This window comes from Electrophorus electricus, chromosome 9 (genome assembly GCF_013358815.1).
Source record: "Electrophorus electricus isolate fEleEle1 chromosome 9, fEleEle1.pri, whole genome shotgun sequence".
NCBI classification, from domain to species: domain Eukaryota; kingdom Metazoa; phylum Chordata; class Actinopteri; order Gymnotiformes; family Gymnotidae; genus Electrophorus; species Electrophorus electricus.
In genome coordinates, this window is record NC_049543.1 from 15,943,670 (window position 1) to 15,970,042 (window position 26,373).

The window sequence follows — 26,373 nt, forward strand, 5'->3', positions numbered from 1 at the left end:
GCAGCACAACTGCCAAAGTTAGTAACATTATTTTTACATTGTTTACATAGTGTTTCATATTGCTACATGTGTAATGTTTACTGTTTTATCGTTAAAGGAGAAGTTGGACCTCGTTCAAGAGCATATGGGAAAACTTAAAAAAAAGAAACTGAGGTTGAAACAACGTGTTGGCGTGATTAGTGGAACTCAGGGAGCCTGTGGGGGCAGATTTGGCGGGTTTACAAATTGACATTCCTGCGCTGAGCTCTGATGTGTAGAGTAATGTTTGTGGGTGCCTGTCTATACTGTATTCTTTTCACAAGGCCACTGTGGAGCTGTAAGAAGAGAAAAAGGTATCTGGTTCAAAGAGGTGCCATTATTGAAAATGGTTGAAAAGATCTTCCAGGAAGAGGCAGCAAAGGCAATGGTCCCAGTAGCTAGGGAACTGGGAGAGCACCTCATCAGGCTCCTTATGGAAAAGCTCCACAAAATCCAAAGCATGAGCATTATATCACTGGCAATGCTGCTAAACCCATGATACAAATCACTTGGCTTCTTTAGCCCAACAAAGGCAGATGAAGCAATAAAACGACTCGCCTTTGAATGTGCCAATGTAATAGGATCTAGACAGTCACATTCAACCCCAGCTGCAGCTTCAACATCACAGGATGCTGTAACTGAAAGACCTGGTTAGTATTTTTGCATTGGTTTAAAGTCCATTTCAGAGTTATGACCTCATTCATATGATCTGTTTTTGCTTCTCAGGAAACAAACTGTGGTGTCATTTTGATGCCAAGCTCATGGAGGCCAGAAAAAACTCATAATGTCACTGCTGATGCCACAGTTGAAGTACAGAGATACCTGGCAGAACTGAACATCAGCAGAACATAGGATCCCCTCCAGTACTAGGAGAGGCAGAGGTGCATATATCCAAACCTCTACAGGCTTGCTGTGGGATGCTTGTGCCTCCTCAGTACCATGTGAAAGAGTTTTCTCCAAAGCCGGAGAGGTTATTTCCAAAAAGACAAACCGACTGAGTCCAAGCACAGTGGAACAATATTGTTTCTTAATAAAAGTGAATGTCACCACAGTATTCATAAGCATAATCATTCTCTTAAAAACATCTCAACATAAACATCTCGTTTGCTGTTTGATTTATTTAAACATTGACTGAAAGCAATCTGGTTTTTTGACACTAATAGACCTCTATTACCATTACCTACACATCAAAACAGATTAGATGAATGAAAGAACCACACAAAATCATATTAAGATGTTTTTTATTTCTATTGTTGACAGTGACTATTCCCATGCTGACACTGTTGCAAGACAGCCAAGAAATCCATCTCAAATAGTTGAAATGACAAAAAAGGTTTTGACCATCAGGGGGGTTGTGTGCAAATGATAGAGATGAACCTTTTTTTTAACCAATTGGATGACAAGCTTCAAGGATTCATGAGGCTTCATCTGACCATCACTACTCAGCACAAGTTGGTCTCTCGGGTTTATACTAAATTGCTTTTAAACTAACTAAGAGGTTCCTTCTGAAATAAACTTGTAGGCTTACAGGGCTCTTTTGTCCATCTGTCAGAGCTCATGTTTAGACCTGGGTTCAAGTCCTGGGTAGTTGGCTGCCTTTGGCCTTTGTTACAAGTATATGTATGATAGTTACTTATAAGTGTGAAGATTGTTCTGGAAACCATGTGCAGCACCAACCACTTTTACGTCAGACCTGCAAGCGTCTACTGCCAGTGGTGTGAAAGCAGTTTGAACTGGTGAGCGCAATGCAAACCATTCAGTGTGAAAGCAGCATTAAGTTAAAACACAAAGTCAGCCTACTTCAAAAGACAAGCAACACACATTTACAGAATATATACAGAATAAGTAAAAGTCCCATTTTAAGATGGAACAATGCATTAAAAATCACTATTAAAGTTGCAAAAAAAAAATGTAAAAACATTGTGAAGAGTCTGAAAAAAGTTGCACAACCTTTCCAATGGCAAATTTTAGTGATCAGTGCATAACATCCGAAAGATGGGATCACACAACTTTTCAGCAGTCAGGACATGAAATATAAACAGTGTAAATAATCAACACTGTCCTGAAAACAAGAGGCAGCATCAAAAATAAATACTTTGTCAACATAACATATAAACATTAAACTATCAACAAATAGCAAAATTAGTTCTATATGTTTCTTTACTGTTACATTTTACTCAAGTAAAAATTACTTCAATTACTTACTACATGTCTACACATGTCCTCCTTTGCTTGAACACAACTTAAACAGAGCCCTAATGTGAATGTCGGAAATATCAGATGTTCTCAGACTAGGAATCAAACCTGGTTGCACTGATACACTGGACTAATATTCATAAATTCATAAGCTCACAAATTTTTTTTTTTTTTTTTATCATGACATTTTTTCACTTAAAACAAAAATATAATTTGGATAGTCACAATAACTATCAACACATTAACATCACCAGACTTCAAAACGCTTGTCTGACAGGAAGATTTGTATGTCTGTAATTCTGTTGTTGAAGAGCCTGTAAAATCCAAGCAAACACATTATTTTTAAACTCAAATAAATACAGCCTTATGTTACATGCCTAAACACACACACAAACACACAGTTACCTCACAGTGTGAATATTGTTGTTGGTGGAGACAGTATCATAGATCCTCTTTGCTGACACATCAGTGATGTCATTGTGACTGAGGCTGAAATTAGATGGATTATAATTACCACATTGTTCAGGATTCGCAAACACACCTCCCTCTACTAAATCACCATGTAGTAGTACAAGAACCTGTAGATTTATATTTCAGTGAATTAAATGAATGAATGAATAAGCAAAGAAATAAATAGTATATTTGTGTCAGTGGATCTGAGTCATTAATGGACAGATAATTATGCATTTTGACATTTTAAACAAAATATAATTTCTTTCAGTTCTTGTACACATGACTTGTTATCTATCAGGCATGAAACTGTAAATCATGAAGGGTCTGTTGTGCCTTATTTCTCTTTTTAATGAGAACATGTGATTCTACAAGCTGTCTGGATGTGCTGTAGACCACAGAGGTCCATCCTGCCAAGTACAGGCAGTGAGCAGTGATCCAGGCAGCCAGTTTCCAAATTAAGTCATTTCTAAATGAAATCACCAAGAAAATCAGGCTTTTTACTGTTTGCTTTTGAAAAAAATAAGTCCTTGAAGGAACACAGGATATGACTGAATGAGCAAAGTTACATTTATATAGAGCCTTTCAAGGAATGCTTTACAATGCTTTACAATGAACACACACAGCTTCTATATTCAGTCACATGCCAGATTTTGTGTTAAATTGTGAGAAAAAGAGTAAAATGTGTTATATCTATGTTAGTGTTCACTGTGGACTCAACAATCAAGACTCTCTACACATCCCTCCTCCCGCTTGTCCACTCACTCCAGGATGTGGGCTTTGTGCAGGTGTGGGAACAGCAGCTGTAGGCAGTGGTCAGTGAGTTGACAGTGGCTAAGGTCCAGTTCTGACAGCCCTTCAGAATGTTCCAGAAACAGTGCCAGTGATCTGCAGGCCTGCTGGTTCAGCCGTTTCTGACTGAGGTCCACCATCTCACCCAGAGCCCGGGAGAGAGCCACAGCGTGTCTCATACACTCCAACTCAGTCCCCACATGGACAAAATCCAGGAAATGGAGCAGCATGGCTTTACTACAACTGAACATACACAACATTCACCAACATGTAGAGTCGCAAAACACCAACACACTCACATAACTACTAACATTAATGCTATTTGCACACATTTTGTTTCATATTACAGAATTCTTTCCCCTTTTCCAGAATGTTTCCCTATTTTGTGCGGTGTTGGGAGTCAGTGGCTTACTGCAGGGTGACTGTGTGTAAAATCGGGAAGAGTAACTCCACTCCAGCCTTCTCTATCTCACAGTCATGCAGAGTGAGCTTTCTGTGTGTGTGTGTGTGTGTGTGTGTGTGTGTGTGTGTGTGTGTGTGTGTGTGTGTGTGTGTGTGTGTGTGTGTGTGTGTGTGTGTGTGTGTGTGTGTGTGTGTGTGTGCGCTCTCTGGATTGCCGTGGAGAGGACTCTGCAGTCCTCAGTGCTTAGAGTCAGAGTGTGTGTCTGTGTGTGTGCTGTCAGATCCAGAGCAGAGCTGCAGGAGCATTCTGTTCACTGGTTAGCAAATTACAGTAAGAGTACTACTGGTGGTATACACAGTGGTAGATGGAGGAATTGCCTAAATATTTTTTTAATCAAATAAAATTGGCAAGATAGTAAGCAGAGGTAACTAAAATCAAACAATACACACTCATGAGAAATGGAACACAAAAATATGAGGTACAGACCGGAGCCGGGAGATGTAGGGCAGACACTGAAGGAAACTGCTCACTTCATTCTCTTCATCTGACCAGCCTATCAGCTTTACTGGTTTCTTCACTGTTTGGAGTTTCAACACTTCTAGGAAGAAGGAAGCCTTTCTCTCTGAGAGGTCTATGGTCCAGGCTGCAGGAACTGACTGATAAAGTCGCTGTAATGCTGGAAGGACTCTCCTGCCTGTTTGAATCTCATAGTTCTTCGCAAATAAATACATCTCCAGCAGGAAATCACACTGCATCATGGGATAATAATTATAATAATCTCCCTCAAAAGGGAAGGCTGTGTAGCTGCACACAGATGTCAGCAGCTTAGTGAAACTCTCTCCTGTAGCTGCATCACACGCTGCTGCTGCAACCATCAGCTTCAGCAGAACCTTCATTACTTCTCTTTTCCTGTCTTTATAACAAAGAACATCAGAATTAAACCCATTGTAATACAAAGAATCACAAAACAGAAATTTAAAGAAAAATATCCAATAAAATAATCTGACATATAAAGTCACATACTCATTTTCTGTGTTTTGGAAAGTAGTTCCCAAAATAGTTCTGAAAGAAAACTAGAGAAAAAAGAAACAGTTTAAAGCTAGAACATAAGACTGAGATAACATGTAGTTCACTTTCATGTAGTTCAAATTTTCAGAAAGTAAATTTTTAGTAAGCCTGATTGATCAGATGCAGAAACAACTGGATAAATTTGGGGGTTGCAGTCTGAGAAAAATCTAAAATAAATAACAGGACATGATTTAGAATGACAACTGTCAAATCATGTTGGATTCATTTACAAACAACATTAAAACCAGACATTATAAATTACAACTTTGATTTGACACTAGGAAACATGTTCAACTTGTCACCCTCAGCTGATAATGAAATAACTGTAAACAAACCATTATATTTTAATGCAGAGCACCTCACAGAGCTACTGACTTGACAGCATGGCACGCCCCCCCCCCTCCTAGACTCCTCGCTATATTCGTATGATGTTGTGTCTGTGTGTTTGTGTGTGTGTGTGTGTCTTCGTCTTCATTGCCACACCCCTCCCATGTATCACACCTGTTCCTTTTTCTCCATTGTTAACGTGTATATTTAAGGTTCTATTTAGTTGTTAGGCTTTGTCAGTGTTTAACCCGTGTATGCTGGGTTTCAGCTGCCTTAGTGTATTCTCATTACCATGATTAAACCTGTTTATCTCTTGTATTGTTTTGTGTTGTTTAGTTCAGTGTTATTACTCGTGTTTTAGTTTAGTTTCGTTTGTCGTGTTTAATAAACGTTTGTTTCGTCACGGCTCGCCTCTGCATCCTGCTTCGCCTCCCACGTTACAACGACAAACTCACCCACTCACTCAGATTTAACAAGCTGAAGATTCTTAATAAAGGTGAACTTTTTTATACACATCATTGAAAGGGAGGATATTACTGATGTTTGAATCAATGACACTGTGTCCTTGTCATCATGATTGTGTGATCATGTTACACATCACAACAGTAATCTCACTGCAGGACAACCAATATTAACACTATACATAAAGTTTAAGTATTTTTAACATATTTTTGAATGGACACTTTCACAGAAATATTACACAAATATGCCAGTTTATACTAAATAAAATATTCCCCAAGAGTAAGAATCTGACTAAAATAAAAACAGCTGTAAACCTGAGCTGGGAGATGTAGGGCAGACACTGAAGGAAACTCCTCACTTCACTCTTTTCATCTGGCCAGCCTCTCAGCTGTACTTGTTTCTTCACTGTTTGGAGTTTCAGCACTTCTAGGAAGAGGGAGGCCTTTCTCTCTGAGAGGTCTATGTACCAAACTTCAGGAGCTGACCGGTAAAGTCGCTGTAATGCTGGAAGGACACTCCTGCCTGTTTGAGTCTCAGAGTCCTTCACACATGAGTACACATCCAGCAGCAAATTACACTGTTCAAAAGTATCAAAAAGATAATGTTTTGTTAAAGAAAAGAATGAGTATTGACACTCAGGTGTCAGCAGCTTATTGAAACTCTCGATTGTAACTGCATGACTCTCTGCTGTTGCAACCATCAGCTTCAGCATAAACTCCATCACTGACATTTTCTCTTGTGCTTTATTATAATGAATCCTGTTGGAATAGAGAGAATCACAAAACAGATTAAAATAAACTAACCAATAAAATAATCTGAAAAATAAAGTCACATACTCATTTTCTTTGTTTTGGAAAATACTTCCCAATTTTGGCATGAAACAGAACTAGAGAAAAAATAATCAGTTTAAGGCTAGAACATATAACACTGGGATAACATGTAGTTCGGTTTCATGTAGTTCAAATTTTCAGAACGTAAATTTTTAGTAAGCCTGATTGATCAGATGCAGAAACAACTGGATAAATTTGGGGGTTTCAGTCTGAGAAAAATCTAAAATAAATAACAGGACATGATTTAGAATGACAACTGTCAAATCATGTTGGATTCATTTACAAACAACATTAAAACCAGACATTATGCATTACAACTTTGATTTGACACTAGGAAACATGTTCAACTTGTCACCCTCAGCTGATAATGAAATAACTGTAAACAAACCATTATATTTTAATGCAGAGCACCTCACAGAGCTACTGACTTGACAGCATGGCACGGCCCCCCCCTCCTAGACTCCTCGCTATATTCGTATGATGTTGTGTCTGTGTGTTTGTGTGTGTGTGTGTGTGTGTGTCTTCGTCTTCATTGCCACACCCCTCCCATGTATCACACCTGTTCCTTTTTCTCCATTGTTAACGTGTATATTTAAGGTTCTATTTAGTTGTTAGGCTTTGTCAGTGTTTAACCCGTGTATGCTGGGTTTCAGCTGCCTTAGTGTATTCTCATTACCATGATTAAACCTGTTTATCTCTTGTATTGTTTTGTGTTGTTTAGTTCAGTGTTATTACTCGTGTTTTAGTTTAGTTTCGTTTGTCGTGTTTAATAAACGTTTGTTTCGTCACGGCTCGCCTCTGCATCCTGCTTCGCCTCCCACGTTACAACGACAAACTCACCCACTCACTCAGATTTAACAAGCTGAAGATTCTTAATAAAGGTGAACTTTTTTATACACATCATTGAAAGGGAGGATATTACTGATGTTTGAATCAATGACACTGTGTCCTTGTTATCATGATTGTGTGATCATGTTACACATCACAACAGTAATCTCACTGCAGGACAACCAATATTAATACTATGCATAAAGTTTAAGTATTTTTAATGGACACTTTCACACAAGTATTACACAAATATGCCAATATATATGAAATGAAATATGCCTCAAGAGTAAGAATCTCACTAAAATAAAATCAGGTGCAAACCTCAGCCGGGAGATGTAGGGCAGACACTGAACGAAACTCCTCACTTCACTCTCTTCATCTGGCCAGCCTCTCAGCTCTACTGGTTTCTTCCCTGTTTGGAGTTTCAGCGCTTCTAGGAAGAGGGAGGCCTTTTTCTCTGAGAGGTTTATGGACCACTCTGGAATGTGATATGAAAGCAGTCACAATTTATATTGACGTAAAGAGTAAACTTGTGAATTTATCATTTATCATCATCACATAGAACTATTACCAGAGGTTAATCTCACCGTCTACAGGGACCTCTGCTTCCTCACTGGGTCTGCTTGTGATACCCTCTCCATAGACAGCAGAGACTCTTACTCTGTAGCAGGTGTGGCTGGAGAAAGTTATGGTGCATTCACACTTAGGCCCCTCTGTTAGAATGGACTGCCAGCCTTCCAGACCAACCTTCATATACTCCACCATGTAGTGGAGCACAGGTGAGTCTCCTTTAACCTTCCTCCAGGCAACAGTCAATGAGTTATCAAACTGCCTGACAATTTCAGGCCTTCCAGGTCTGGCTCTGGGACGTGTTTGGAACTCTGTGATTCTGCTGTAGTCACTCAGGCTGTTACTGTTCATTACAGCATATCTGAGCTGATACAGTGTCTCTGGTGTGAGACCCAAAATCTCCCAGTTCTCTCCAAGATAAGTGTCACTGACTCTCCATTTCATCTCAACAGGATCCCTTACTCTACAGCTCACTGCTCTGTACTCCACTCTGTATCTGCTTCTTCTGGTCTTTGAACTCTGCAGTTTCAGTTTCACACTCCTCTCTTTCACTGCTATTATTTTTGGGAGTATTTCTGGCTTTACATCAAGTTTTACGTTGCAGCTCACCAAATGGCCAGATTGGTAAAGATATATAGAGGATGCAGGAGAATGTGACTTAGCTAGAGGTGCTGCAATGAACTTGATTTTCTCTGCAGTCTTATCTGTTTCTTTATAGGCCAGAAATAAATGAAGGTCCGAAAGGACTTTATGACTAGTATCAGAAAGTCTGAATGATGGCTGGGTCTCTTGTGTGTTCACTGCATTTACTGAATCAATGTGTTGTTTCAGAGCAGAGAGAAATGGATCTTTACCACCCACTGAGGTGAGGATTAAACACAACACACTGTCTGTTTGGGAATCTTGTGTGACTTCCTTTAACTCCTTCTGTGACTTCACAATGGTGACGTCATTATCTCTGAGTTCATTCAAAGCTCTCACTTCAGCTTCTCTGTTTTGGAGCCACTGCCTGATGTTCTCTGGACTGAAGCATGATTGTTCATGTCTCTGCAGAAGGTCTCGCAAACTCTCTTCTCCTTCTCCTATTTCTCGTATGGCTTTGATGCAGAAGGCCAGTGCTCTCTGAAACTCTGACCTGTACTGCTGCAGACAGGCAGAAAACTGACAAAAAGCATCTTTCAAGGCTGGAGCCCATGTACTAAGACTAATGTTAGAGTAAATTAACTTCTGACAAACCCTCAAAGACCTCTCAGAACATTCCAAAACATTCTCTGTTTTTGAAAGAATGTTTCCACTGATGTCTCCAACTACATGGGGCAATGTTGGATCCAATTTCTTCAGAGGGTACAGCCAGACTTTCAATGGCACTGCCGTTCTATCTTTCAGCTTCTGAAGAAGGCTATACAGTTTTAGTGGCGTGTCAAAATTCATAGGACTTGTCACATCATTTCCATCAATGTAATGAGCAGTGTCATATAATGAACAGCATGCATGTTCACTTTCAGTGAGACAGGAGATTAGTTCAGTTTCACAGGAGGAAGCGATCATCTTTTTGAAGGTTGTTCTTAATACTGTATTTCCTTCACTGCTTTCAGTTTTGTTATCAAAGACAAAAAACGCTTGGACACCATATAGCACAGCCATAACCACATGTGTAGCTGTGTTCTGATTGGTCAGTGAGAGAGGAGCTCCACTGTGCAGCAGTGTGTGATTGAGCATGTCTAGTCTGGTGGAGTTTCTGTAGTCCAGAGTGACTCTGTCCTGCAGCCAGGACTGAGTGGAGTGATTCAGAAAGGCAGCAGCTCCAGCCACCTCCACCAGCCCTGATACAACACTGGCTCTTAGAAAAGGGTTCAGGTCCAGAGCTTGGAGTCTCTCCTGCAGGGATTCTCCCTCTAAAATCCTCACATCCGTGTGGGGTCGAGACAGAGATAGTTTCATAGAGGACAGAGTGCTCTCATCCCATAGAAAGACATCTACAATAAAAATAGTCAAATATCACAGTATCAACACATCTGTATTTTGGCCACAAAGGTATGCTGGATCATCTCAGCATTGTACTGTAGAATTACTACAGAATGTGTCAAGTCCAGGACATATGGCTAAACAGTTACCTGATCCTTTTTACTTTTTATGTGGTGTTGAGGTAATAAAATTATATTGTAAGCAGAAAAATGCAGATAGCCTAAAATAAACTGGCTTATGTAGAGAAAAGGCTTCAGTGTATGGCCTCAGAAGGTCTCTGTGTCAGGCCTTGGACTAAGGCCAGGACATAACAAGGTGGACCAAAAAGCAACAATATTAGTGCAATGAACACCAGGTGGTTTGAATGAGATCACTGTTTTAATAAAATGTTTTGGGTATCTTAAGTTCAGAGGTCTTTTTGGGTCTGTAAGTGCAGAGCAGAGGCTTTGATGCAGGTGGGTTCAAGGCTTCCGTGCGAGTCTAAGGCCAATCACTCTGGACTGTTCCCATGAGCAATAATGTCATAAGTACTGGGAAACATCATCTTTGTTACAAGACTTTGAGAGTTCTGTGGCAAAACAAGGTTCATTGTCTTACCAAGGACCAAGTGGTGCAGGAGAAATTCTATATCTTGCAGTTGTTTGGTGGTGTGAGTTGACATGCATAATGATGGATCTAAATTTGCATTTTTTGAATAATGTATATTTGGATATAGTGGTGGAGACTTTAAACACTAGTATATAAAGAATGTGGGCCGATTACATAATCACTTCTGAAAACTAAAAAATGTGTGTTTGTTGTGTGATTGTTAGACATATTACAGAGAATGCTTCATTTGTATGTTACATTGAGCTGAAAATAAAAACTTGACCTGCTATTCTCTTCAATAAATTCTTGAGTCTGTACTTAATAAAATTACTAGAATGTGGGAAAAAGGACCCACAGTGTAACTACACATACTACATAAATAGTACTGTGCCAAAGTCTTACATACCCCACAAAATTACAATTAATTCATCTGGAGAGTAACAAGTAAGGGCTTATTGATAAAGCACTACACAACATCCCATAGACAAACACTAATACAATAATACATCCATGCAGAAAAACATTAGTACAATAAAAATAACCTTTTGGAAGTGTGTTTATTCTAACAAGTTACTGAAATCATGTGAGGTGGACAGAACACAGATTTGGTTTCCAAATCTTCCTGCAGGTTTTCACTTGAGCATAATAAATGCCTCAAACAGACTGAAAGATAGTTAAGATGTACAGATGGTACAACTGAATCTCCTTTCTATTTGATGCATTTGCATGGAAGCTTTTGACAACATGAACAACGCTGTAGAATGTAAAATATATAGCTTTGTGTTGCACAATATGTAAACTCATATATAGTTTATTAAGCAAAGCACAGTACTACAGTAAACAGTTTTCCCTACCTGAGCAGACAGAATCACAGCGACAGTCATACAACATCCCAAGATCCAAACGACGTCCAAGAGCAGCCATTTCTACAAAGTCTGAAGACAGTGGTGTGGGACTGACTGGTTAATTAACTTTGGAACTGTTTATATTCATACAGACGTTACAGAGAAAACTACAGTTGAGGAACTTCACTGAAATAGCAGTATTGTAACCCACCTTCTTCAAGTCCTCTGCAGAGTAACTTTGCCAGGTAAGTCAGTTCTGTATCAGCTCTCTGCAAGTTCTTAGAGGACAAAACAGTATATTCATGCATTTCAAATGCAGGGAGTGTGTTATTATGGACATGTTTTCTCCAGTGTAACAAAGTTCTTGGCTCAGAGGATTGAGCAGAGTGAACTTACCTCAACTTTTGTTGTCAACTCTTTGTTTTCCTTTAGGAGATGTTTAATCTCTTTCTCCATCTTGTTCTCTTCTAATGAATCAAATTTTCTGATTTTCTGATGTTTTTTTACTGATGTGTTTGCCTGCCACATAAAGTTATTTATTCAAGATTTTCAAAAAATCTGTGATTTGTACACATAACACTTTGTGTATGAAAATGTATTACTTAAAATGCAAAAGCATTTAAAAGTTTTTTTTTACTAGTTACAAGTAAAGTTGAGTGTGAAATCTGGTTCAGAGATACTCCACTCTAATATCCCATACAATCTGGTATTTACATTCCCTTACATCACAGACAACCATCAAAAGTAATTCCCACTCAGCTGCATGTGAATGACCATTCTGAATAACCCACCTCATCAGTAGGAGCTTCACTTTTGGCCACCACTGTATCATGCTCCTTGTGTTCCTCCATCATACATATAAGACATATGAAGGTCTGGTCAGTTTTGCAGAAGACCTCCAGGGCTTTGTGGTGCAGTTGGCAGAGTCTCTGCTCCAGGTCTTCAGTCGCGTCCACCATCGTGTGTCTCTGCAAGGCTGCTACTGTGTAGTGCTGCCTCACATGGGTTTCACAGTAAGACGCAGTGCAGGTCAGACAGGACTTCAATGCTCTGAGCTTCCTCCCAGTGCAGAAATCACATTCCACATCTCCAGGTCCAGCATAGCAGTGAGCAGGACTGAGCCCAGCCTGCTGCAGCTTCTCTACCACTTTAGCCAACGCTGAGTTTGGCTTCAATACAGGACAAGTGTTAAATCTCTTCCTACACTGAGGGCAGGAGTATCTTCTACCGTAGGATGGTTTGGTCCAGTAGGTCTGGATACAGATCTTGCAGTAACAGTGTCCACAGGGGATGTAGACTGGCTCCTTCAGCACGTCTGTACACAGTGAACACCTGAAGTGATCCTCCTTCAGCAGACTGGCTGACAACTCACTGTGTTTAATTCAAATATGACAAATACAAGACTTATTGCATTGCTTTTCCCTGTAATACCACCCACCATATTGAGAGCAAAGAAATAACACTGACCATGCGCTACAGCTCACCTACTCAGTAGGCTACAAACCAACTCTTTACTACTGATGGTTGGAGATGTTAAACATGTATAGTTATCATCATACTAATCATGTTTGTTCATGTTCATATTGTAATAAATGGATTTGATCTCAAGTTCATGCTATTTATGTTCTTTATTAATGTTCATGTTATAATATACAGACTGGATCTCCTATTACTTCTTCCAACTGGAAAAAGAGGAAAAAATTAAGTAATAAAGTAAACACACCCATTGTGGAAATTAATGGGTCGATCCATTGACAGCTCAGATTTGACAGACATGCATGTTGGAGCTGGTGAGGCTGATTCTAGCTTCATTCTGTGTGTACAAACACAAAATGTATGAAATACAACTCTCTCATGAATACACTGTTAATAGAAATTTGTCATCATTGTTATGATACTAACATTACTAAATTACATAACATGTATAGTCCAGGAATTCAAGATTACCATTATCAACATACGATGACAGAAGGGAAGCTGGCCTAAAACAAGAGGCTAGGAATAAATGTAGGCTAGGAACATGAACAACTAGGAATTACAAACAAGGGCTAGTATACACACAGGCTAGGAATCACAAACAATGTATGGATTACAAACAGATGCTTCTATTCACAATAACCAGTCACAAGACAGCACAATCACAGGGATTCAATACATGATCTAATTAGCACTAAACAAGACACAGGTGCAACTCATGAGGGGCGGAGAAAAAGAAACTAAGGATGGAACCACAAGGAAGTAAAAAAAAAACAAAGATATGAGACAGGGAAACCATGAAGACAGGGATTCTGGGAGGGTGGATGTGGATAATCATGACACAAGAGAAAAGGGGGGGGGTAAAACACACCCATTGTTGAAATTAATGGGTCGATCCATTGACAGCTCAGATTTGACAGACATGCATGTTGGAGCTGGTGAGGCTGATTCTAGTTTCATTCTGTGTGTACAAACACAAAATGTATTGAATACAACTTTCGCATAAATACACTGATGATAGAACTTTGTCATCATTGTTGTGATACTAACATAACTAAATTACATAAATTAATGATGGTAACACAGTCTAGTAAATATTAGTCATATTCATGCTATTAATGAGCAGGGCTCCAAATACATTTATTTAATTGCAAATGGGTCTATATTGGAAAAAGTTGGTGGTAAACACACCCATTGGACATAATATAAGGGTCCTCTCAGGGGTCAGATTGGACAGATGTAAACACTGGAGCCGGAGATGCTGTTTGTAGCCTGGTTCTCTGTGCGCAAAAACAAAATGTGTCAAAATACAACCTTATCAAAGCAATTTAATAATAAAATGTTATAGCAAAGGAACGTATGAAAAAATGGATGTCTTCAAAACAGTAATGAAATATATGATCTTACATTTACAGCTGATGCTTTTATACAAAGTGACTTGCAACTATGACTGAATACAACTTAAGCAACTGAGGGTTAAGGGCCTTGCTCAGGGGCCCATCACTGACAACTTGGCAGCGGTGGGGTTTGAACTGGCAACCTTGTGATTACTTCACACACAATAAAAAGATTTGTTTTCTATCTTTTTTTTTTCTTTAGAATTTTGTGTATGTTTCTTTCCCACTTGGTTTATTCAGTGTGCCTCTCTTATTCCTTACACATGTCTTCAAAATGATCCTTCAACATTAGGCTGAAAGTATCAGTTCCTCAGTGACCATGTTTACAGTATAATATTTAAGTTATTCAAAATGGTTTTATTTTTGTATATCTTTACTGCACATTTGGTCTTAAATTACATTTGAAATAGTATTTAAAAAGTCTTAAAATGTCTTAAATTTGACATGCGGATATCTGCAGACACCCTGGTTGGAAGACAATACATTCGTTTTGGCTTTGAAGGAGGACGTAATAAACCGGCAATCAGGTTTATGGAATTTAAAGATAGTAGAAAGTAATGGAAAGTAGTGTTTATCTATTCTGGCAAGAAAGCCTTATTTCTGTCGGATGCGTGTAGGTAGGATGACATGACATTTGTTTGGGTCTCTTTCTCCAGTGAATGCGGCAGTGTAAAGGGTGTTCAGCAGCGTTTGCAAGCAGGCATGAACTACTTAACGATTACAAACTCAAACACCCACATTTTGGACGCACTACATGCAGCCCATGTACATATTCTAAATGTTCATTCACATTTAAGTCATGGAATGCTTTAATCGTACATCCAAGTAGAGTGCATTCTACACATGATAATCAGACACAAAAAGAGTGGTCTATATTCAGCTGTACCTTATGTGCATCTAAGAATCTAGTTAATGAAAGGGAGTTTTTTTTGTCCATACAGATGCATCTGAAGAGAAATTAAAATGTCAGTTGGCTATAGTTTTCAAACCAGTATTTATGTAACCTTTAAACCTTCTCACATATGAATCACTGACATACATTTGTTGTGCTGTGTTGCCTATGAGAGTTTTTTTCCTAACATTCTCTGAAATGTCTTTTTATAACCATTGCAAATCCTACTGTATTGGATGTTATATTGATACTTGTGGGTCACATCCTAGACTTCTCATATTTAGATATCACTGTCCAGTTTCCAGGCTGAACTTAAAGTTGGTAGTCTTTACACAAAAAAATCTGATTATATAAACAATAAGAAATAATACTTTTTAAAAATTGGAATTCTCATTCTCATTGTTTATCACAAGCAAATATAGAAATTTTTTCCATTTTTTTCTAAAGCAGTTTTTGTTTCTGTGGTTAGTTTAAATTCATTTAAGCACAGGGTAGCAGTGAGCTGATTCATGTGTGGAGCTGTCACAGAGTGGGAGAGCACAGCTAAGAGAGCTATGATTCTGTAACGGCCTGAGTGCCGCAGGGCACGGAACACACATGTAACATGTGAACCTTAACAACGGCAACATAAGCAATGAACAACAATGATGCACACACCAACAGGGGTTCAAATACACAGACACAACATTAAGCCATGTGCAGGTGTGTGCTATCAAGTAGGGCATGGTTACAAATAAGACAATGTGACTTCCTCTGCACGCGGTGGGCTGACCCACATGATCAGTGGGAGCGTTCTGTGACAGGTTCATGGTATCTGAGTTAATGCAATTACATCTGCATTTCTTTGAAAGCATCATGGGTATGCATAGTTTATTTTATTATTATCTGCAATCACAGATCCTTTTTCTCTGTGAAGTTTATAAATGATTGGGCTACCACTGATAGCTGCACTGTGACTATGTGACGGAACAAGGCTTAAGCAGGATGCGGGGACAAGGCACGTTGAGACAAACATTTTATTTAACACAAAACACCTACACTTAGCACACATGCTACATTACATCAAACACAGACAAACATACGAACAACACACGAGACATATATATATATACACACACACACACGAGACATATATATACACACTCGATGATTACACACAACAAGGATCAGGTGGGCGACACGAGAGGGCGTGGCACCACAGACTAACGAGCACACACACACACACACACACACACAGATATTTGAGGAGGAGGGAGGGGCCGTATCGTGACAGAGCCCCCCTCTCAAGGGCAGCCTAACAGGCTGTGGACCCGAGATCAACACCAAAAGGCCAGAGGACCGGGCAGTCTGCCACAGGCCAGTGCGAGCAGGACCGCGAGGGGGAATACCAGGACTTAGACAAAGACACATACAGGGACACACACACTAACGGGAACTGACACAGACACAGAGGGGAACAAAGTGATTGGTACATTTAAGGTAACAGGGACTGGCATGGTGACAGGGACAAGCAGATGAACACCACAGATATTCAATAGTCCGGGAAGGGGGGGGCACCCCAGCCAGTCCCCCACTCATCGGCTGGTTTGGAGGCTGTCCTTCGCTGGCTTGGGTAGCAGTGACTGTCCCGGTTTTGGCGTATGTGCGCCAGGAAGCGCACCGGCCATGTTGCCCAGTTCCGATGCAGGCACTGGTGTCGCTGCCTTTTTGCCTCCACGAGGCTTAGGCGTAGGCGCATGCGCTTTGGGACTGCTTGCCTTAGGGAGAGGAGTGTCCTCCACTGAAGGCAATGCCGCTTATCTCCAATAGTCACCCGGGGCAGCCTGCTTGCTCTGGGGCAGCGTGCCCTGGGCAGAGCCTTAGGTGGAGTCTTGGGTGCTGGGGGCTCGTCGGTCTCAGAGCCTGTAACGTCACACTGTGAAGAAGGATCCCCATGAGGGACCTCCTCCACCACCATCGAAGGGCCCTCCTCACGATCAGACCCTACTTCTGACCGCAGACCAACGTCACGATACTCCCCTCTCTCTCCATACTCAGCGCAGCCCTCTGGATAGTCCATGCAGGGGTCGTAGGACCCAGCGGAGTCCATCTCCGATTGCCGCTCATCGTAGTCCGGCTGGTTTCCGTTGGACTCTGCAAAGTCCGACCCCGCACCATGCACAGGGGCCCCCCAAAACTGTTCAGCGGGTTCCTCCCTCCTTGTGGCTCCTTGAAGCGAGGCCAGGATGAGGGAGGGTCTCTCCGCTGGATAGTAGGAGTCCACAGAGTCCGACTCTGAGGACTGGAAATTGTTATACCAGTACCGGTCGCAAGCCGGGGTTCCATATGACTCCCCTGCTTCGGCACCTGGACCTGCACCTGGAGTCAGGAGGGTGCCCAAGAACACGGGAGGCTTCGCTGCAGGTGCTGTGGGAGGGCGTTAACTTCCTTTCCTCCCCTTCTTCTTCTTGCCTTTCCCAGGCATCCTCGGTCGGTCGGTGTTTCCGTGACAGAACGAGGCTTAAGCAGGATGCGGGGACGAGGCACGTTGAGACATACATTTTATTTAACACAAAATACCTACACTTAGCACACATGCTACATTACATCAAACACTGACAAACATATGACGACACACAAGACATATATATATATACACACTCGACGATTACACACAACAAGGATCAGGTGGGTGACAAGAGAGGGCGTGGCACTACAGACTAATGAACACACACACACACAGATGTCTGAGGAGGAAGGAGGGGCCGTATCATGACAGACTAAACCTTAAATTCATATAAGAATAAAAATGTTAGTTGGTTACATGATAAATGTGATGCTATGTTACTTCTGAGGTTTGGCATAAAAAACAGTTACTGTAAAAGGCAACATAACTTGATTCATATAACAGTGGAATTAGTGCATTTTATTGTGTATATCAACACATAACAAAACATTCTGTTGGATTTACATGGAAAAAAAATATGTACATCAGTTGCACATATTAAAGCTGTTTACTAAAAATTGTGTATTTATGTTCCATATACTAAATTCCTCCTTCCTCCTCTTTCTTTTCTCATTTTTGATAATGTAACTCAATCACTTTGGCCTTGCTATTAGCTGCACCAGGTTTTCCTGGTCTTTCCTATTCTCAGTACTGCCCAGAGCTCCATTTAATCCACACTACCTGACCTCCACTACTGCTGAACCGAGGAAACCTAATAATTTCTACAGCCTCCCTAAAGATGCTGCTGTAACTGCCAGTAAAGCTGGCATTCTGTGTCTACACCATTGTGTTCATCTGGGCTCGAGACAATTCTGCAACAGCCCTATCCATTTCTCTAACGGCACAAATATATGTTCATTCAGGACCACATCTCGCCAGCTGTACATTCCTCACATTCTCTAGATCTTACTGCTAATCTATGTAATTTGCGATGTCTTGCTCCTTGTTTTCCTGTCACCTCTGTTTCATTGTTCATGTTCTGTGCTCCTGAAACATCTGTACTCCAGGAATTTATGTTATCTTATGAAATTATGACGTTTTTCTTAACATGGCAACAAGCGGGAGATTTTTATGCCCTCTGTCTGGCAACCCCATCTAACTTCAAGATCATCTCCAGACGTCGCTGCTCTACTGGGCGTGGAGGTGGTGTGGCTGTAATGTTCTACAATAAGATCAATATTATAGAACTCAAACCTATATCCACTACATCTTTTGAATACTTAGCTCTAAAACTACCTAGTTCAATAACTACAGTGGTAATTTACTGTTCACCAAAACCTAATGCATCATTCCTCTCTGAATTATCTGAACTTCTCACACTTGTGTGTTCGATTTCACCTTGATTGTTGCTAGTTGATGACTTCAATATCTATAAAATGATCTCAATGTTATCCTTTCAAATGATTTTCTCTCAGTTCCTTGACTGTTTCCAGCTCATACAATATGTAGATTTTCCCACTCATGACAAAGGTTGTCTGTCTGTCCTCTTGTCTGTCCTTCCTCTTTAGCTGTTTTGAATCTCTGTCCTCTACTATTTCCACTCTCTGATCACAGACTTACTCTGTTCATAGTTCCTCTGGCTATTCCTTGTTGCTATAATCAAAGATGCATCTTCTTCCCTATGACTTGTTCTATTGATCCATTCTATTAACTATTCTTAACCATTCTATTTCTACTACCTTTCCAGCTGATTCTGCTCCCTTTTATCCTGAACATACATTATGAAGCACACTGGTCGTCAATTAGAGACTCTGTAGGAAGTCTAAGCTCTGTGTTCTGTGAGCAAAAGAAGACAAAGTCAAATCCTTATATGGGGTTGTTTCTGCTCCCAATCCAAGGTGTGGTGCAACTGCTAAAGCCATAGTGTGAGGACACACCAGTATAAAGGTGGGCTGAGAAAGGGGGAGGTTGCCTCTCCCTTACAGACGCTTGCGTCTGTGTAACTGAAATGCTCGCAGACTTTGCTCTTTGGTTTACCATTGCCTCTCTGTTTTTCATGTAATAGTAACAAGACTGTTTTCTAACCAGTTTGGCGAGATGTCCACCACACCTACCATAGCACTGAAACTTCCTTAATGATCTACTCGTGTCTGTTGATTCTGGTGCTCTCTGTATACTTTTCCTGTTAGATCTAAGTGCAGTCTTTGATACAATAAGCCATTCTATCCTTCTGTCTAGGCTGCATGAGCTGGGCATTGACAGCTCCGCCTTGGACCGGTTCACATTATATCTAACTGATATAAAACAGTTTGTTACCCTCTCTGGCTATACCTCTTCCAGTTGTCTTATTACTCAAGGTGGTCCTCAAGGACCAGTTCTTGGGTCCCTCTTATTCAGTGTGTACATCTTTCCTTTAGGACATATCTTGCATCACTTTAACCTTGACTTCCACTGCTTTACAAATGGCAACTCAGATTTATCTCTTAAAAATCCACCTCTTGATCAGTTAGAAAATCTAGAAATGGATAAAGTGCAATTTTTTCATGTTAAATAGTGATAAGACTGAACTCATGCTAATTGGTTCTAAATCAATTCTCAAAAAAGCAGGTTCTCTTTCTGTCTCCATTGATGATACAGTTGTATCTCCCTCCCCTCTGTTCTGAAATCTGGGTATCATCCTCCATTCCATTCTTTCATTCAGTGCCCACATCAACTCTATAGTTAAAACATTTTTCCCATCTGTGCAACATTGCCAAAATTAGGTCATTGCCTGTCTCAGTCTGCCGCAGAAACACTCACACTTTCATCTCTAGCCATTTGGAGTATTGCAACTCTCTTCTATTCGACATTAGCTCCTCCTCTGTTCACAGACTTCAGATGGTTCAGAATTCTGCTGGCCACCTTCTCACCCATAATTGCTCTTTTTTATGCCCTCTATCTGGCATGGAGGTGGTGTGGCTGTAATGTTCTACAATAAGATCAATATTATATATACAGTTAACAATTCCATAAGAGGATGCAGTGGATGAAGCTGTGAGTGTGTGTGTGTTTATATCTGTCACGAATGGCCCCCCCTCCTCGCATTCATGTTTCCATGGTTTGCCTGTCATGTTTGTTTTTTAGCTGTACTAATAAGCTATTTAAAATATAATTTTCCATAATGCGAAAACAATCCTAGTACCACTGGACAGATTTCACTGTACCATTTCTTCATGAAAACATATTAAAGCCATACTACCTTTAGGCGAATTAATGTACTCAATTCATAAAGGCTGAATTTGAATATCTATTTCTCAGAACTTTCTCATAATGCCAAAACAATTCTACTGCCACATAAGAGTAGAAGCCCTTGGCTATCACCCTTGCAAGTTTGCACCTTGTCGGGATGAGAAAGGTGGACTATTTTTTCATCATTAACAAGAAAAGTTGGCCATGTGGAACTGGCGGCACTGAGCATGCACTAACAGTGCCAGCAGCACTTGGTACCGCCTTAGCCGCTGGGAAGGCCATCATGGATTTGAAAGGTTGCGTTTGCTAGTGGCACAGTGCTTAAAGACGTGCGGCTTGATTGAAGTGAGCATGGGGGGGGGGGTGAGGCTTGGATACCAGACCTCAATGTTGAGCCATCTGGAGGTGTCATGGGATCAGTTCAATGAAACACAGAGGAAGGGACATGCCGTCCTGATGACCCCTGAGAAGAGCTCACAATGTTGTGATTGTTGGGTTGAAGAAGATAAGCAGACCCGTATCTGAAGCTCTAATGGCATAGGATATTTCACGTGTGTGTGTGTGTTCCTTATTTCAAGTATTAATGTAATGTTTCAGGGTCTACTTCAAATGCCTATATTTTGTTGTTGGAAGTTTTGTTTTGGCATATTTTGAATGAACAATGGACAGTTCAATTAATATAGTAAAAAAGGTATTTAAAAATGAAATAAAACCATAAACGTTCTCTGGCCCCCAGTTTCCTGAGATTTTTCAAAATGTCCCTTTAAATGGTTAAGCGTCGCAGTCCTGGTTTAGCTGATAATTGCAACTTGGCATTGTTGGCAAGCAAGGCAATCAATCAAAACTTGGTTTATGATTGAAATCGACGCCTTTCAAAATTTGCAGAGCACATTAACGTTTCTCACTGTAGTGCTGATTGGTTCTAAGTACTGACGGTAACCGCTCCAGTCTCACTTTCACATGCACACGGGTCAGCGCGGAGGCTTTACACAGCATAGTTAGCTAAGCAGCAAAACAACGGGGGCTGGGTGACATCACGGGGGATAAAATTGTTTAATTTCTCAAAAACGGAATCAGCACAAACGTTCATTTTACTGCAGAAACGCAGCACAAAACAGAAACACGTTTATTCTAATTCTGATCCGCCAACTTCATCCATGTCTAAAATGATGTAGCCAGCTAGCTACGTTAGCTAACTAGCGAAGTCTTGTTATATGCGGGCCTTAATAGTTTGAACGTTTTGTACCGGCTCCGCTTACTACTACGATTTTTTGCTGTTATTGTACAGTGACATCTGACAGCAGTCTATATTGCATAAGGCAGAAAATCTAAAATAAAAAAGCGATTTTAACTTTTGTTTTCACACTCACTCTGCCCACGGGCGTCAATGGACAAACACGTCTAGTTTCGCTTTTGAGTCTCCACTAATGGCGTTCATAAATAGGAAGGCTTGGCATTTGCGCATATATGTGCAATATTACGGTATTTTGCAGCTTTCCGCAGAGTAATGCTCCCTGACAAAGATAAACAGAAACGTTCGTATTTTTTGAAGAGCACTGGTGTAGACACGCAATTTTACTACATTTATAAGTACAAAATATATTTTTACTTCATTTAAGTAATTTATTTGCATCATATCATTAAACACAATTGTTAATATATTTAAACAGCTTAATAAACAATTTAAAATACAATTTCCCATAATACGAAAACAATCCTAGTACCACTGGACAGATTTCACTGTACCATTTCTTCATGAAAACATATTAAAGTCATACTACCTTTAAGCGAATTAATTTACTCAATTGATAAAGGCTGAATCTGGATATCTATTTCTCAGAACTTTCCCATAATGTCAAAACAATTCTACTATCACATAAGAGCAGGAGCCCTTGGCTATCACCCTTGCAAGTTTGGATAGATTTCAGTGTATCATTTCTTCATACATCTATTTTAAAATCATACTACCGTAAAATGACATTGTAAGCAGAGGAATGCGGATGGTCTAAAATAAACTGGATTTATGTAGAGAAAAGGCTTCTGCACGCTTCAGTGAGCGTTAGTTTGCGGTGGGCTGCGAAATACCATGTCGAATATATAGGCGCATCCTGCTTCAAAGCGTGGCTCCCTTGACCACGATTCCGTGGCTTAAGGCAACTAACAGATTGCGTAATTTGTTCAGATAGTTTAACTTCCATATTGTTACTTAATGGCCGTAGCATCTTAATGTTGCACCCCTACGTGGAGGTAAGCATGTGTACTGATAACTTAGAAGCAAATGCACCTTGTCCGGATGAGAAAGGTGGACTGTTTTTTCATCATTAACAAGAAAAGTGCGCCATGTAAAGGCAACCACTCGAAACCAACCGAGTGGTCTTACAGCTTCAACCTAGAATAGCACCAAAAATAAATAAACAAATAAACACTATCCACTTTTTTATACTGTTTAAACGGGAATGTAATGCATCGATTATTTATCATCTTACCTTTAACAGCAGTGAGACTTAGGAATGGCGAGGCGTGTCGTTGCGTGTTATAAAATCTAAAAACTTTTTCAAATTTTGTGAAATGTTATACCTACACATAACTCCATTCAGACTTGAATAACTCACAGCTTCATCTTAAAAACAAGCAAACTAGTTATAATCGTTAGTAGAAATACTGACACTTGCGCTCAGATTTATTTAAGCAAGCCAAAATCCTGACAACGTGCTGGGAAAAAGGCATGCCGTTACGATTCAACCTGTCATGCTACCCAATTTTCAGAATTTTGTTATATTCCAGTAAATGTAATGTAACTTACATTACCACTAGAGGTCGCAAAGGGGCACTCGTCCAGTACTCGACGCATCGTTCAAGTTCGGTTTATTCGTCACATACATAGTCATACAGTATAACTCGCAGTGAAATGGTGGACTCGCAGTGAAATGGTGGGTGCTCTAACAGGCATTTGCAACCTTTTCGAAACTTTTGCTCGTATAGTTAGAATTAACTAATGTTCTTCACGTTGTGCTCAAACGCATATCAGTGCATTTCATTTGGTTTACAAAAGAAATATCTTCAGTGTCCCTACTCTTAAATTCTGCTAAACACATGTCTGTTTTTAAGACTGAATGTGAGCAAGATGTAGCGTGTGTAGTCAGAGAAATAAAAGTCAAGTTACTGCACTAAAACCACCCTAAATAATAGGAAACAATAACTTAAGCTTAATACTTAAGATTACCTGCAGAACATTCTCACTACTTAAAAATTTTCAGAAGAGAATTAAAATCTCATTATATCGTACCCTCCTTGACAGAAGCCCACAATCACTCTCACTTCATTCCATTCTTTCATTCAGTGCCCACATCAACTCTATAGTTAAAACATTTTTCCCATCTGTGCAACATTGCCAAAATTAGGTCATTGCCTGTCTCAGTCTGCCGCAGAAACACTCACACTTTCATCTCTAGCCATTTGGAGTATTGCAACTCTCTTCTATTCGACATTAGCTCCTCCTCTGTTCACAGACTTCAGATGGTTCAGAATTCTGCTGGCCACCTTCTCACCCATAATTGCTCTTTTTTATGCCCTCTATCTGGCATGGAGGTGGTGTGGCTGTAATGTTCTACAATAAGATCAATATTATATATACAGTTAACAATTCCATAAGAGGATGCAGTGGATGAAGCTGTGAGTGTGTGTGTGTTTATATCTGTCACGAATGGCCCCCCCTCCTCGCATTCATGTTTCCATGGTTTGCCTGTCATGTTTGTTTTTTTAGCTGTACTAATAAGCTATTTAAAATATAATTTTCCATAATGCGAAAACAATCCTAGTACCACTGGACAGATTTCACTGTACCATTTCTTCATGAAAACATATTAAAGCCATACTACCTTTAGGCGAATTAATGTACTCAATTCATAAAGGCTGAATTTGAATATCTATTTCTCAGAACTTTCTCATAATGCCAAAACAATTCTACTGCCACATAAGAGTAGAAGCCCTTGGCTATCACCCTTGCAAGTTTGCACCTTGTCGGGATGAGAAAGGTGGACTATTTTTTCATCATTAACAAGAAAAGTTGGCCATGTGGAACTGGCGGCACTGAGCATGCACTAACAGTGCCAGCAGCACTTGGTACCGCCTTAGCCGCTGGGAAGGCCATCATGGATTTGAAAGGTTGCGTTTGCTAGTGGCACAGTGCTTAAAGACGTGCGGCTTGATTGAAGTGAGCATGGGGGGGGGGGGGGGGGGGGGTGAGGCTTGGATACCAGACCTCAATGTTGAGCCATCTGGAGGTGTCATGGGATCAGTTCAATGAAACACAGAGGAAGGGACATGCCGTCCTGATGACCCCTGAGAAGAGCTCACAATGTTGTGATTGTTGGGTTGAAGAAGATAAGCAGACCCGTATCTGAAGCTCTAATGGCATAGGATATTTCACGTGTGTGTGTGTGTTCCTTATTTCAAGTATTAATGTAATGTTCAGGGTCTACTTCAAATGCCTATATTTTGTTGTTGGAAGTTTTGTTTGGCATATTTTGAATGAACAATGGACAGTTCAATTAATATAGTAAAAAAGGTATTTAAAAATGAAATAAAACCATAAACGTTCTCTGGCCCCCAGTTTCCTGAGATTTTTCAAAATGTCCCTTTAAATGGTTAAGCGTCGCAGTCCTGGTTTAGCTGATAATTGCAACTTGGCATTGTTGGCAAGCAAGGCAATCAATCAAAACTTGGTTTATGATTGAAATCGACGCCTTTCAAAATTTGCAGAGCACATTAACGTTTTCTCACTGTAGTGCTGATTGGTTCTAAGTACTGACGGTAACCGCTCCAGTCTCACTTTCACATGCACACGGGTCAGCGCGGAGGCTTTACACAGCATAGTTAGCTAAGCAGCAAAACAACGGGGGCTGGGTGACATCACGGGGGATAAAATTGTTTAATTTCTCAAAAACGGAATCAGCACAAACGTTCATTTTACTGCAGAAACGCAGCACAAAACAGAAACACGTTTATTCTAATTCTGATCCGCCAACTTCATCCATGTCTAAAATGATGTAGCCAGCTAGCTACGTTAGCTAACTAGCGAAGTCTTGTTATATGCGGGCCTTAATAGTTTGAACGTTTTGTACCGGCTCCGCTTACTACTACGATTTTTTGCTGTTATTGTACAGTGACATCTGACAGCAGTCTATATTGCATAAGGCAGAAATCTAAAATAAAAAAGCGATTTTAACTTTTGTTTTCACACTCACTCTGCCCACGGGCGTCAATGGACAAACACGTCTAGTTTCGCTTTTTGAGTCTCCACTAATGGCGTTCATAAATAGGAAGGCTTGGCATTTGCGCATATATGTGCAATATTACGGTATTTTGCAGCTTTCCGCAGAGTAATGCTCCCTGACAAAGATAAACAGAAACGTTCGTATTTTTTGAAGAGCACTGGTGTAGACACGCAATTTTACTACATTTATAAGTACAAAATATATTTTTACTTCATTTAAGTAATTTATTTGCATCATATCATTAAACACAATTGTTAATATATTTAAACAGCTTAATAAACAATTTAAAATACAATTTCCCATAATACGAAAACAATCCTAGTACCACTGGACAGAT

At 40.1% G+C, this 26,373-nt stretch overlaps 1 protein-coding gene across 4 annotated transcripts; it reads right to left on the minus strand.

The window, feature by feature from the left end:
- Positions 1–1,276: 1,276 nt before the first annotated feature.
- Positions 1,277–26,036, minus strand: LOC113589653. 4 transcript variants are annotated; one of them, XM_035530216.1, is made up of 16 exons: positions 26,007–26,036; positions 14,010–14,098; positions 13,690–13,779; positions 13,066–13,155; positions 12,134–12,713; positions 11,739–11,861; positions 11,554–11,620; positions 11,352–11,432; positions 7,962–9,920; positions 7,696–7,852; positions 6,031–6,474; positions 4,883–4,932; positions 4,346–4,772; positions 3,430–3,699; positions 2,620–2,703; positions 1,277–2,528 (listed from the first exon to the last, which is right to left on the minus strand). In XM_035530216.1, the coding sequence occupies exons 2-16, from the start codon at positions 14,018–14,020 to the stop codon at positions 2,462–2,464; spliced, it is 4,500 nt and encodes a 1,499-aa protein (XP_035386109.1). In that variant the 5' UTR covers positions 14,021–14,098; positions 26,007–26,036; the 3' UTR covers positions 1,277–2,461. The 4 variants fall into 4 exon arrangements, with proteins under 4 accessions (XP_035386109.1, XP_035386107.1, XP_035386106.1 ...); XM_035530214.1 differs by lacking the exon at positions 26,007–26,036 and adding an exon at positions 23,247–23,460; XM_035530213.1 differs by lacking the exon at positions 26,007–26,036 and adding an exon at positions 22,131–22,201.
- Between the last annotated feature and the right edge of the window lie 337 nt (positions 26,037–26,373).